Genomic DNA, 12,868 nt, shown 5'->3' with positions numbered 1-12,868 from the left:
GCCTCTGGTAGCTCACAGCTGAGGGGGGCAGTTGGGAGAGCATCTGCCTGGGGCTGCCCCCTCCCCCACGTTTAGCTGCTGCCTCTCGCTGGACCTTCCTGTCTTGAGATTCTGGGTTGTCTGAGCATGGGCACTGACACCCGTGGGCATGACTGGGGAGGCACCAACTCCCCTCTGCCTCCCGGGATCTGCACGACCTTTGACACGGCAGCCCCAGGCCTCTCCTCTCTGCCTTGTGTGTGTCAGAAGACGACTTATCTTGTAGATGCAAGAAGCTCTGGTGGCCGCGAAGGAAGAGCTTCGGCAAGAGACCAGGCGCCAGGCGGGGATTAGTAGAAGGAGCCTGGGAGAACCGTTGGGCAGATGCACAGCTTAAACTAATGCCAGTTGGAAGTGCTAGTTGCAAACAGAGCCTCTGTGACCACCGGGGGGGGGGGAGACACTCTACCTGCCATGAGCAGGTGTTGGCAGCCAAATAGCCAGGGTTGGATCCTGAGCTCCCCAGGAGAGGCTGCTGTGGGAAGCCGGGCAGGGCTGGCCTGGATGGGCCTTCTTTTCCACACAGTCTGGCTGACCCAAACATCTGCCAGGAGAGGGCGAAGGGGCTTTGGCGAGGCCCCCCTGGGAGAAGGGGGCGCCTGGCTGTTCTTCTGGAGAGAGATCCCAGGGGCTCTTGCCATTGTCCTCATCGGGGAGAGGGCAAAGACCCTTGAAGGTACAAGCCCTGACTGGCCAGAGGGTCTTCATGCAGCGGGGGACCCTGGCTCTGGATTTACCAAATTGGGCGGGGTGGGGTGGCCTCCCAGGCCCCTTTCAGCTCCGTGATGCTGCCCACATGTGACCTCCTTCCTCTTGTGAAAGGCTGGTTTTCCTGCTGGCTCTTGACATGGATCCCATCCCTCCGGAGGCGGCATGTGCTGAGTAATGCCCCTAATTGGAGGCGGTTGGAAGAGGCATCCTGCGCTGGCTGCGGATACACACACTGCCTCTCTCTGGGCTTGGGCAGCCCGGCTGGCAGACTTCCTGGGCAAAAGGGCAGCGGCTGATCCGGTTGCCAGCCCAGACTCCCCATTGGCCACAGAGCCAGGGCGAGCGTGGGGAGAAAGTCAGGGGGTGGCAGGAGGTCTGTGCAGAGGGGCGCAAGCGTTGCTTTGTGCCTGGAATGGTCTGCTTCTCCCTGTTTCCTTGGTGGAAGGGGGGTTGGTGGCACGCATGGGTGGGGGGTTGGTGCCTTTGTGCCACACGTGCCGCCCTCTGCCAGGGTGCTTCCGACATTCCTTGGCCTGCGGGGGGGCACCCTCCCCTTGCCTGATGGGCTCTGTCAGCCAATGGGGAGCCTGGGCCTCTGCAGGCGCTGGACTGCTGAGTTGCTCAAGAATGCAGGCCTGGAATGTTTCTGTGGAGGGGAGGGGAGGGCTCCTCATCCGCCTCCGCCTCCGCCTCCAGGGCCACGTACAGCTTCTGCTGCTGCTGGCGCCTCCCCTTCACCCTGGGGCCAGGGCAGAGCGGGCGCTGGCCCCCAGGAGCAGCCCCTGCCTGGCTGGGGGCCCTGCAACACTCCTGCTGCCTTTCTCGTGCTTCCTCTGCCGCTTCAGAATCGTTTCCCTTTGCTCTCCCTTCTTGCAAAATCCCACCCACCGCCCACTCCCTGTGCCTGCAACGCTGAGGGTGAGGCTGGAGCCTGCCTGCTGACTCCCATCCGCTGCCTTCAGGGGGCAACCGGCCTCCCAGAATGGCTAGCAAGTTCTAGGTCCTCAAACCCCACAGTCAGCGCAGCAGCAGACGGAAAGCGGAAGCCGCAAAAGGAGCGTCTGGCAAACTCTTTCTGAGTCCGTTTCCTTGATGAGAACGAAGAAGAGGAGCCCTGCATTTTCTTTGGCCCGTAGCTGGCATGTGTGGGGAGCTTGAGCCGCCTTGGGGGCTTGCACCCCCTGCCTGGACACCCTCTGTGTGTGCTCCCACAGTCTCCCAACCACGTATGGCCCAACCACATGGGACAAGCATGGCACCCAATTCTGAAGGATCCTTCCCTTCCTGGGGACTCCCTCTGTGCTCCTGGCCTTGTCCCAGGGCCACGGCAGGCCGGACTCTGGGCCTCCGGGGTCACTGGCAGGACCTTTTCCTGCCCCTGAGCTCAGTTCCTGGCAGAGGATGAGAGCCATAAGGGGGCGGAAGAGGCTCAGGCCAGGGGAGAGCCAGGCTGGTCGCTGGTCTCGGGTCAGGAAATGGGCTGGAGGAGATAGGAGGAAGGAGGCGGAGGGGGTGAGGAGCCCAAAGCAGCAGCAGGAGCTGTGTGCCCAGGCAGGCAGAGGCAGGCAGAATCCTGGCTGCAGAGACTGCTCAGAGCGGAGCCCGGGGGCAGCAGGAGGGCCAGTGCTTGAGGGCCCTGGGAGGCCCGTTTGGCTCGGAAGCTGCTTCTTTCCAGTGGTGGAGCACAGCTGGCCAAGACCTGCGCAGCCAAGTGAGACACTTTGGGCCTGGCTGGGGGGGGGGCTTGTGCTGCTCAGAATTGGGTGCTCACGAGCCGGTTCACAGCCCAGTGAGGCATGGTGCCAGGGGGCAAGTGGGTGAACCCAAAGCAGGCCCCCAAAGGCCTCTGGGAGCTGGGAGACCACTTTGGCCAGGGCGGGAGACCAGTGCATGAGGGAGAGAGTGCCTCCCTCCCTCCTGGCCTGGCAGGGGCCCCTCTGGTGCTTGGAGCAGCTTCCTAGGAGAGGGCAGAATAAAGCTCCCTGGGTCTAGGCACTGGGACACCACAGAGGAGGTGAGCTGGGCAGGCTGGGGGGATCTGGTCCCTTGGAGCTACAAGGAAGAAGAAGAAGAAGAAGAGTTTGGATTTGATATCCCGCCTTTCACTCCCCTTCAGGAGTCTCAAAGCGGCTAACATTCTCCTTTCCCTTCCTCCCCCACAACAAACACTCTGTGAAGTGAGTGGGGCTGAGAGACTTCAGAGAAGTGTGACTGGCCCAAGGTCACCCAGCAGCTGCAGGTGGAGGAGCGGAGACGCGAACCCGGTTCCCCAGATTAGGAGACTACCGCTCTTAAACACTACACCACACTGGCTGGGAGACCTCTTTCTCTGTTCCTTTATTGCCCAGGTGGTGGTGTCAGCAGCCCCTTCCCCAAACCCAGAGGGTCCCTGTCCTGGTAGGAGCCAGCCAACCCCCCAGACAGTTGGCTTCCCTTGCCAGGCTGCAGCTGCCCACATCCTGCGGTTATTCAGGTGCTCAGCTGGGCTGGTGGAGATCAGGTGGGCAGAAGGGTTGGTTTAACCCAGCCCAGGAGGGAGCTGGGGTGGATTCCTGACCAGGAGACCTTTGTCTAGACAGCTGAGTCTAAGGCAAGGCTCGCCCACCTTCCTGTCCCCCACCTGCAAGCCACAGGTGGGCACCACACACACAAACACCACAACAGAAGGCACACCACACCCTGTTCTGTTGGCTAGGAATAGAGTGGTACCTCTGGTTACGAGTGCTTTGGGTTACAAACGCTTTGGGTTACGAACTCTGGTAACCCGGAAGTAGGTCTCCTGATTGCGAACTTTGCCCCGGGATGTAAACGAAAATTGCGCAGCGGGAGGCCCCATTAGCGAAAGCACGCCTCAGGATAAGAATGGTTTCAGCTTAAGAACGGACCTCTGGAATGAATTAAGTTCCTAACCAGAGGTACCACTGTACAGCGTGTTTCTTTCCTGCTTAATTTCTGCAAAGGGGAGCACATTGTAGTCACCAGGGAAAGTGGGCACCAGCATCCACTCAGTTGCCATGTGGGTGACCCCTGGTCTAAGGTGCAGCAGGCAGTTCAGGCAGTGTTTGAAATCTCCTGGGCGCCAGGCACGTCTTTCGTCCGGTGTGGGTCCAGCTGCGACCAAGCGAAGGTGTTCTGCCACCAGGTTGGGCAACTGCCGTCTCCACCATCTGACTGGCATGGAGATGCCTGGGCACCTTTTTAATTCTGGATCCTTTTATTTGATGTTTTAATGTGTTGTAAACCTATAATAATAAATCTCTCTGGGGGAAAAGGCAGCTAGACAGCTGTGGTGACCGTAACTGAGGATGAAGGCATCGTTTGAGCTTCTATCTTTGCGTTTCTCACCGTGCCTCCAGGTGCCCCTTGGCTTACGGAGCCAAGATTTGGTGCCCTTGAGGGCCCTGGAAGGCAGCCAGCAAGGAGGGTCCCTGGTCCCTGCCCCTCGGGTGGAAGAGGACCTCCTGTTCAGATGAGCCCTTGAAAAGAGGGGACCCAGCCTCGGGGGTCCCTGGAAGAAGTGTCGGGGGGAGTTTGCCAGGATCCGTGTTGGCTGGCTGCCTCCTCCATTCCCTGGGCTCCTTGCCCCATTGGCTCCTCTCAGCCTCCGTGGCGGAGGCACCAATGCTTCTGACTGCCAGAAGGCGGCAGGGAGAGGGCTCTGGTGCCCGAGTCCTGCTTGCAGGTTCCCCCCAAAGGGACCTGGCTGGCGGCCATGAGAACAGGAGCTGGACTCAGTGCCCCCTTTGGCCCGATCTTGCAGGCTCTTCTTCCAGTGAAGCCTGGAGCCACACGCTTCCCTCCTGCGGTTTCTCCGTCATCCTCGCCAGCCACTTTTCTGGCTCCTTTTTGCCGCAGGGTCTTATCAGCCGGGGCTCCTGGCAGGCCCCCTTCCTCTTGGACAGCAGGGCTGTCACTCCAGAGCGACTCGCTGTTCCTTCCTGCTCAGTCCTGGGGCTGCTGCCTCCCAGCCGCAGGGGCCACTTGCTCCCTCGCCTGCAGAGGCCCCCCAGCTCCCCCACAGCCAACATGGGGGGCTTTGCACCTGCCCTCTGGATCGTCACTCCTCCTGCAGCCAGCCAGGCACCTGCAGTTGGGCAGTTTGCCCCCAGATGACAACATTTCTTTCTCACCAAGCTTTTTCTGCAGAATCAGTTTGATTTGGGGTTGGTCATTTGTTCTCCATTTTATTATTTTATAATTATATGGTGTTTTAATGACTTGATTGTGCATTGTCCTTTTTAAAAATGAATTGGTAGTTTGTAAAAATGCATATTGTTGCAGCATATACCCTTTAAGGGGTCTGAACTGGAGGGGCGAACCAGGAGCAGGACCTCGGGGTCCTGGAATAGGTGGGCACTGGCCAACGATCAAAATCCACCAGGCGCCTTTTGCACCTGGCTATCAGCCGCTTGCGACCAAAGGAAGATGCCCGGGTGCCAGGATGGCGCCTGACATCCCCACCATCTGGAGGTGCCTGCCTGGGGATCCTCGGGTCTGGATTATTTCATACACAAACAACACATCCTCATAGCAGTGTTAGAAACTGGGATACACAGGCTAGGAGCCAAATGGCTCCTGGGATTTGGATTGCAGGTACCAAAACAGAATGTTTAGCCATTTATATATTTAAAGACAGATGCAACATTTATTTATTTATTCTTTGTTTTTTTCTTTCTGCTGGGTGAATCAGGGAGTCTGCAGGATAGCAGCTGATTCGCCCGGCTGCGCAACAGCAGCAGCAAAAAACAAAGACGTTCTTTTATTCCCATGTTCCCCTGCAGACCCCCTGAATCAGCCATCCAGTTGCAAAAAAGGGACCCCGAGTATCATCCAGCTCAACCCCCGCAATGCAGGAGTTTGCAGCTGCCCCATGCAGCAATCAAACCTGCAACTTTGGTGTTATCAGGACCACGCTGTAACCAGCTGAGCTATCCTGGCTCTGCATATCCCGTAGAATTCTATCCATTGTGTTTTATCTGCACAACCAGAATGAATTTCAGGAACCAAAAAGTCGACTTTTGAGCCATCTGGCACAAAAATGGCAACTAGACCTTCCATTTTGGCTACTGTAACCCTGGTTTAAGGAGCCATTTGGCGCCTAGTTTATATATCTTGAGTTTCTAACACTGCACAAAACTGAGGAGGGTCTTGGCTGGAGCTAGAACTGCCCTGTTTCCTGGAACTGCTACCCTTCCTTCCATTCAGGGTGACTTGTGTTGGGGACCCGGGTAGCTTGTCTTGGGTCCAGCTCCGTCTTGCACTTTTGCCAAACCGCCTTTATAATCAAGGGAAACCCAGCATTGCTCAGCAACCTGCAAACAAAAATAGAGGGAGATTCATTGGAAGTGGGGGGGGGGGATGCGCTGATTTTCTGCCACCTTCTCCCCCCTCCCATCCCCCAAACTGCAGCCAGGGGCTTTGCAAGGGGATGAGGTCCGCCCCGGGTGTTATGCCTGGGGGGGACACAGCCCCCCCAGTGGACCTGCATGGTGGCGCTCGCACCCCCAGTGGGCAGATTTTTGTGATTGGTGCGGTCGTTGTCATGAAAATATGCCCGCTGATCGCGCAAATACGCCTGCTGATCAGCCTGGCACCCCCAGCAGGCAGCGCTCGCATCCCCAGCGGGTTTTATGCGATTGGGAATCGGATTTCCATGATCAGCGGGCGGCGCTGCCTGGCACCCCCGGTGGGCAGTGCTTTCATTCCCAGCTGCGGCAGCCGGGGGTGCAAGCACTGCCCGCCGAGCAGCCGGGGGTGCCAGCGCCACTCGCCGATTGTGAAAATCTGACCACCGATCACGCAAATACCCCCGGTGGCATAGGGGCGGCACGGGACGACACGGCACAGGGCGTGCAGCGCCCATAGGGACGGCACGGAATGCCGAGCGCCCTGTTCCATCCCTATGGGTGGTTCGCCCTGCCCCTGGGCATGCCACCGCAGGTGCCCAAGAGGCTTCCTACGCCGCTGCCGGAGGCTTCACTGAACCTCAGGCTCAGCTGTGAAAAGACAAGTGGGATTCTGCCTTGTGCCCCCCCTCCGATGTCCCAGCCTGGCCCTTGTGGGGGGAAGAGTGGCTCCCCACCCAAGTGGGCTTGGAGCCTTGGAACCATTGAATGGTTGAGCTGGAAAGGACCCCTGTCAGTTGACCAACCTTTGCTTCAGCACCTCCTTGAGCGCTTCCTGGCTGAAGGGACTTGTAGCCTCTCCGGGGGTCTTGCTCACCAGCGGCTATGGCCCCTCTTTGCCCCGCAGGTGAAGCAGGAGAGGGGACCCCCCAGCCGCCACCATGGTTGCCTTATCCCTCAAGATCAGCATTGGCAACGTGGTGAAGACGATGCAGTTTGAGCCGTCCACCATGGTGTACGACGCCTGCCGCATGATCCGGGAGCGAGTTCCGGAGGCGCAGATGGGCCAGCGTAAGTCGGGGGCAGGGGGGTTGGGTAGGCTGGAGCAGCTGATTATTGGGGGGGCATTGAATGTCTTCTCAGCTGCATCTCTTCACATCAGGCAAGAGAGGGGGGCCTGCCCTTCTGATGAAGAAAGGCGGGGAGTGGGGGACATCTGCAGAGGCAGGTCCTCAGGCCCAAGCACAGGGGGGCTGGGGGGGCTGGGCCTCCCCAAAGCCCTGCCTAGACCTCCGTCTGCAGCCTCTGGGCCTGCCCTTTGGCCTGTCCTGGGAGAGTCTTTCCTGCTCTTTTCCAGCCACCGACTTTGGCCTCTTCCTGTCGGACGAAGATCCCAAGAAAGGCATCTGGCTGGAAGCTGGGAAGGCCCTGGACTACTACATGCTCCGCAATGGGGTGCGTCCCCCCTTCCCTGCCAGGGTTGTCCCCTGGCCGCCCCCTCGCTTGCCAGGCGGGCATCTCCTCCTTTGCATGGCCCCCTCTTTCCCCTCCCCTCCCCCCCACTCGGTGCCCCCCCAACTGCTCTCCTCCGGCCCTCTCTGATGCCCCCCTACAACATTCCAGGACACCTTGGAGTACAAGAAGAAGCAGAGGCCCCTGAAGATCCGGATGCTGGACGGGACGGTCAAGACGGTCATGGTGGACGACTCCAAGACGGTCACAGACATACTCATGACCATTTGCGCCAGAATCGGTGAGTGGGGGGGGGGGTCTTGATCTAGGGAGGGAGAGAGGTCTCTAGCTCCCCCTGACACAGAGATGATGATGATGATGATGATTTATTTATTTATTTATTTATACCATGCCCATCTGGTAGTCTAAAAGTCTGGTAGTTGTTGTTCTCTTTGACATCTGGTGGGAGGGCATTCCACAGGGCAGGTGCCACCACCGAGAAGGCCCTCTGCCTGGTTCCCTGTAGCTTCACTTCTTGCAGGGAGGGAACTGCCAGAAGGCCCTCGGAGCTGGGCCTTAGCATCTGGGCAGAACGATGGGGGTGGAGACGTTGTCTTGCTCTGCAGAAGGCAAGAGGGAGGCCCTTCACTGGGGATGTCTCCCAGTCTGGCAGGGCTGACCTCTCTCTCCCCACCCACCTTCTTGACATGGGGGGGTCTCCTCGCCCGGCAGGCATCACGAACTACGACGAGTACTCCCTGGTGCGCGAAATTGTGGAGGAGAAGAAGGAGGAGCAGACGGGGACCCTCAAGAAGGACAAGACGCTCCTGCGGGATGAGAAGAAGATGGAGAAGCTCAAGCAGAAACTCCACACGGACGATGAGTGTAAGTCGGTGGGGTGGGGGTACGACCCACAAGGACCCAGGAGCAAAGAGTGGGGGGTCTCTCTCCTTCCCCCTGCTTCCCCTCCCAATGTTCTCTGTGCCCCAACAGTGAACTGGCTGGACCACGGGCGCACCCTCCGAGAGCAGGGCATCGATGACAGCGAGACCCTCCTCCTGCGACGGAAGTTCTTTTACTCGGACCAAAACGTGGACTCGCGGGATCCTGTGCAACTCAACCTGCTCTATGTGCAGGTACTGTTCCCTTCACACAACCCTGCAAGTCTCAGGCTTTATCCTAACCCCAGTTTACCTATGAAACCCCTCACCCCACATGCGGCCGCTCGGGGGACGGGCCCTGCCATAGATGCCACATAAGCCCCACTTTCTGCGTTTGTAAGCATTCGATCGTTTAGTGTGGCAGCACCTGCCCTCTGGAACTCCCTGCCTCTTGATATCAAGCAGGTGCCTTTGCTTTGCACGTTTTGGTGCTTGCTAAAAACATTCTTGTGTAGACCCACCCCCCGAATGCTTAGAAAGTAGAAGTGAGTTCCAACCTGTTGTAGTATTTTTACTTTCTGTACGCTTTGAACTCAGTTTTAATGTTTTATCTTTTTATTAACTGCTTTGAGGTTGTTGGGTGTGTTTTTTTACAATCAAGCATTGTATAAATTTTGTGAAATAAAATAAATAACCCCCAAGGTACACCTGGCAGGTGCCATGAAGGTTGGGTTGGTGGAGTGGGCAGCAGGTCTCTCCTCCCCCCCAGCCCAAAATCCTTGGGGAGAGGGTGTGAGGGAAGGGCCCATTAAGGAGCTATGAATGAACTGTGAATTAATTCAGGAGAATGACTTCCCTGTGCCCCCGCCCCCTTCTCCAGGCCCGTGACGACATCCTGAACGGCTCCCACCCCGTCTCCTTCGACAAGGCCTGCGAATTTGCGGGATTCCAGTGCCAGATCCAGTTTGGCCCCCACAATGAGCAGAAGCACAAGCCGGGATTCTTGGAGTAAGTGCCCCCTGCCGGTCTCTGCCCGCTTGGTGTGGGCCTCGCAGCGGAGCGCCAGGGGAAACCGAGTCACAGGGTGCCGCGCAGAAGCGAGTGGCCTCCCCTTCCTTTTCAAGTCGAGGTTGGACAGCCGTCCGCCAGGGCTTCTTCATTGCACTTCCCTTCATTTGGGCAGGGCCTCCTTGCGCTGGGCAGGACTGCCCCCCCCCAAGGGATGAGTTTGGGTTGGGCAGCAAAGGTTTGGGGTTCTTCCTTGCTCTCCCTCCCCTCATGCCTTCTCCTCTCCTCTCCCTTTTCCAGCCTCAAGGACTTTCTGCCCAAGGAGTACATCAAGCAGAAAGGCGAGCGCAAGATTTTCATGGTGAGTGGAAGCGGGGGGGGGGGGGGCTGGCTGCAACCAGGGACCCCTTGGACCTCCAGGGGAAGGGGGCTCACGGGGGGCACTCCTCCCTCTCCACCGATGAGTGGGCTTGGGGGTGGGGCACACCTTGTGGCTGGCAAAATATCTGCTTTTGACAGGATCTACTGCCCATTTCCCGGAGGACCCCCTGTGGGGACTGGGACACCCCTGCTGTTTGGGGCGGCTCTGGCGGGAGAGGGGGGCCCCTTCCCTGGGGGTGGGAGGAGCAGAAGGATGACCCCCCTTTGTTCTGCCCTCAGGCCCACAAGAACTGCGGCAACATGAGCGAGATTGAGGCGAAGGTCCGCTACGTGAAGCTGGCCCGATCCCTCAAGACCTACGGGGTCTCCTTCTTCCTGGTCAAGGTGAGGGGGGCCCTGCCCCATCTCTCTGCCCTTTCAGGGGAGCAGGATGCTCGGGAAGCCCCCTGCCTCCAGCTGAGGTGGGGCTGTTGCACCCTTGGCTCTTCTGTGCCTTGCAGGGGGGGCTGTGGGGGCATCTCCTGCAGGTTTGCCCTTTGAGGTGGGCATGGCGGCTCTGGGGTGGCTGGTGCCCCCTTGGTGCAGGGGGAGCTGAGGGCTCCCCTTGGGCCTGACCCACGTGTCCCCCCTGCAGGAGAAGATGAAGGGCAAGAACAAGCTGGTCCCCCGCCTGCTGGGCATCACCAAGGAATGTGTCATGCGGGTGGATGAGAAGACCAAGGAGGTCATCCAGGAGTGGAACCTCACCAACATCAAGCGCTGGGCCGCCTCCCCCAAGAGCTTCACGCTGGTAGGCCTTCCTCCTCCTTCCTCTTCCTCCCCCCGCCATCTCCAACTCTCTTTGCCCCCTCCCCGGGTGTCCTTTGGAAGAAGCGCAGCGGCAGAATTGGGCTGCCTGGGGCCGCATCCTGCAAGCAGAGGGCAGGCAGGCAGGAGGGCTGAGCAACAGCCGGTTTTCAACATCGTGCTGCATCACCAGCTGAACATCGCACTAGACAATGTCTGGAATGAGGATGGAGCTGTGCAGGGCCTTCTCGGTGGTGGCGCCCTCCCTGTGGGACACCCTCCCTTCGGATGTCAAGGAGATAAAGAATTGCGCAACTTTTAGAAGACATCTGAAGGCAGCCCTGTATCGGGAGGCTTTTAATGCTTGATGTTTTTATTACGTTTCATCATCATCATCGTTTTGTTTGCTACCTTTCCATAGTTAAAACAATGCTCAAGGCGGCTTACAACATGACAAGATTTACGTAATTATCAACATAACCAAAGTCATAAACTCTTGGATAGATTTATTGCTTTATTGTTTGGTGCCCAGCCACGCTTCCCCTGCGAGCCTCTGCAGCTTCTGTTTACGCAGGGTGGCTTTGGAGCGGTCGTAAAGCAATTAGCAGAATTACACAGCGTCTGTGTGTCGAAAGGGCGGTAAATAAGTCCAGACGTTTCTTCTATCCTAGTATCTCTTTATTGGAAACAAAATAGCGTATTTACAATCCACAACAGCCATCCGTGTTAAGCTGCATTTTCTCTGCCTCCTCTCTCTCCCCTTGCAGCGGCTGAACTGCATGCTTTCGATTTCCACTCAGTTCACAGCATACCAAGCTGTTTTCCTCAGTCCTGGCTTACTTCCCTTGTAAGCCCGTCCCCTCAAGCACGAGACATAGAAGGTTAACCCTTCACTACACCCAACATAAACAATAAATAAAACACATCAAAAAGTACACAACCAAATGGAAAAACAATTTCCGCATAAATTGTTACGGGGAAAATCTAGGTGTGAGGCTGCTCAGTCCCCCAGCTGGTCGGGCAGAGCCCGCGGGTCCCTGCGGAATAAAGGAAGGAGTCCAGCCACCAACCGGAGCAGAAAGCTGTAGTTTATTGCGCATCAGGTTCAAAGAGGAATTTTGAACCCCAAGAATGGGGTGACAAGGATTTTTAAAACTTTCCCACCATATCCCAGAATACAGTTCGTACAGCATCATTGCTACATCATTGACATGTCACAAAAGGGGAGGGGTTAATCTTGGCAAACATGTCCAGACAAGTCCTTGGTACAAGATTAGCATAAGCAGACATGGCAGGGCAAGATTAGCATAGACAAACACTTCTGAAGTCCCACCACCCAAAGTACAATAGAACTTCCCTTGCATGTCTGGCCCCTTGGCAAGTTTGGTGATGGGATTAGGCTTTCCTTGGCCAACAATCAGCTCAGCAATTGTCACCTCTGGGAACTTCCTGGAGTCCTTTTTCAAGGGGAAAATAGCTTTGGAATGGAGGAAACTGGCAAAGGACCTGATTTTATATGCTTGTTAAAGCTAGGTAACTTCCCTGAGCTGTCAAGTTGAAAGGATACATTCAGGCATAATATTTGGAACATTTAACTTTAAAGATGTGCCCCCACCCCCGTAATTTCTGCAACAATATCAATCACAATTTAAAATGACATGGGGAAAAAATAAAAGCAATTTAAAAAGAAAACAAAAACAAAAATGGAGGCCTCTCTGCCCAGCAGCCGTGGCAGCAGCAGTCCTTTATGGAGCCAGCCAGGCCCCGTCCCCAGCCAGGGGGAGAAGAGCAGGGCTCCCAGCAGCTCACACTCTGTTTTTAGATATTCTGTAAGCTACCCAGAGTGGCTGGGGAAACCTAGTCAGACGAGTGGGGTATCATCATCATCATCATCATCATCTGGCTTCACAGTTTTCCCCACCTTGTGGCTGCCCTACAGTGGCCGGGGGGAGTGGGGAGAGAGAGAGAGATATCTTTTTCCTTTCCTCTTGCAGGACTTTGGGGATTACCAGGACGGCTACTACTCTGTCCAGACGACGGAGGGGGAGCAGATTGCCCAGCTCATTGCCGGCTACATTGACATCATCCTGAAGAAGGTGAGGCTGTGGGGAGGCAGGGAGAGGGGCGCCCACCTCAGGCATGGCGTCTGCCTGGGCGGGCGGGAGGGCAAGGCCACGCTGGCATTGCAGGGTGCCGGCCGAGGGGAAGGATGTCCCCCACCAGGAGGATGGGCTGCCTTGCCCTGGCGGTGCTGGGAGGCTCTTC

At 57.2% G+C, this 12,868-nt stretch overlaps 1 protein-coding gene across 3 annotated transcripts in view; it reads left to right on the top strand.

The window, feature by feature from the left end:
• Positions 1–12,868, top strand: part of TLN1 (talin 1) — a 54,360-nt gene that overhangs the window by 12,407 nt on the left and 29,085 nt on the right. For all 3 annotated transcript variants that reach the window (XM_080973364.1, XM_080973365.1, XM_080973363.1), the window contains exons 2-11: positions 7,003–7,166; positions 7,453–7,550; positions 7,719–7,848; positions 8,280–8,432; positions 8,541–8,683; positions 9,309–9,436; positions 9,737–9,797; positions 10,097–10,201; positions 10,452–10,607; positions 12,598–12,699. In XM_080973364.1, coding sequence (XP_080829490.1) covers positions 7,037–7,166; positions 7,453–7,550; positions 7,719–7,848; positions 8,280–8,432; positions 8,541–8,683; positions 9,309–9,436; positions 9,737–9,797; positions 10,097–10,201; positions 10,452–10,607; positions 12,598–12,699 — 1,206 coding nt within the window. In that variant the 5' untranslated portion in view covers positions 7,003–7,036. The remainder of the gene's footprint in view (positions 1–7,002; positions 7,167–7,452; positions 7,551–7,718; positions 7,849–8,279; positions 8,433–8,540; positions 8,684–9,308; positions 9,437–9,736; positions 9,798–10,096; positions 10,202–10,451; positions 10,608–12,597; positions 12,700–12,868) is intronic.

This window comes from Podarcis pityusensis, assembly GCF_964106645.2.
Source record: "Podarcis pityusensis genome assembly, chromosome: 11".
NCBI lineage: Eukaryota > Metazoa > Chordata > Lepidosauria > Squamata > Lacertidae > Podarcis > Podarcis pityusensis.
This window is presented reverse-complemented; position numbering and strand designations above follow the sequence as displayed.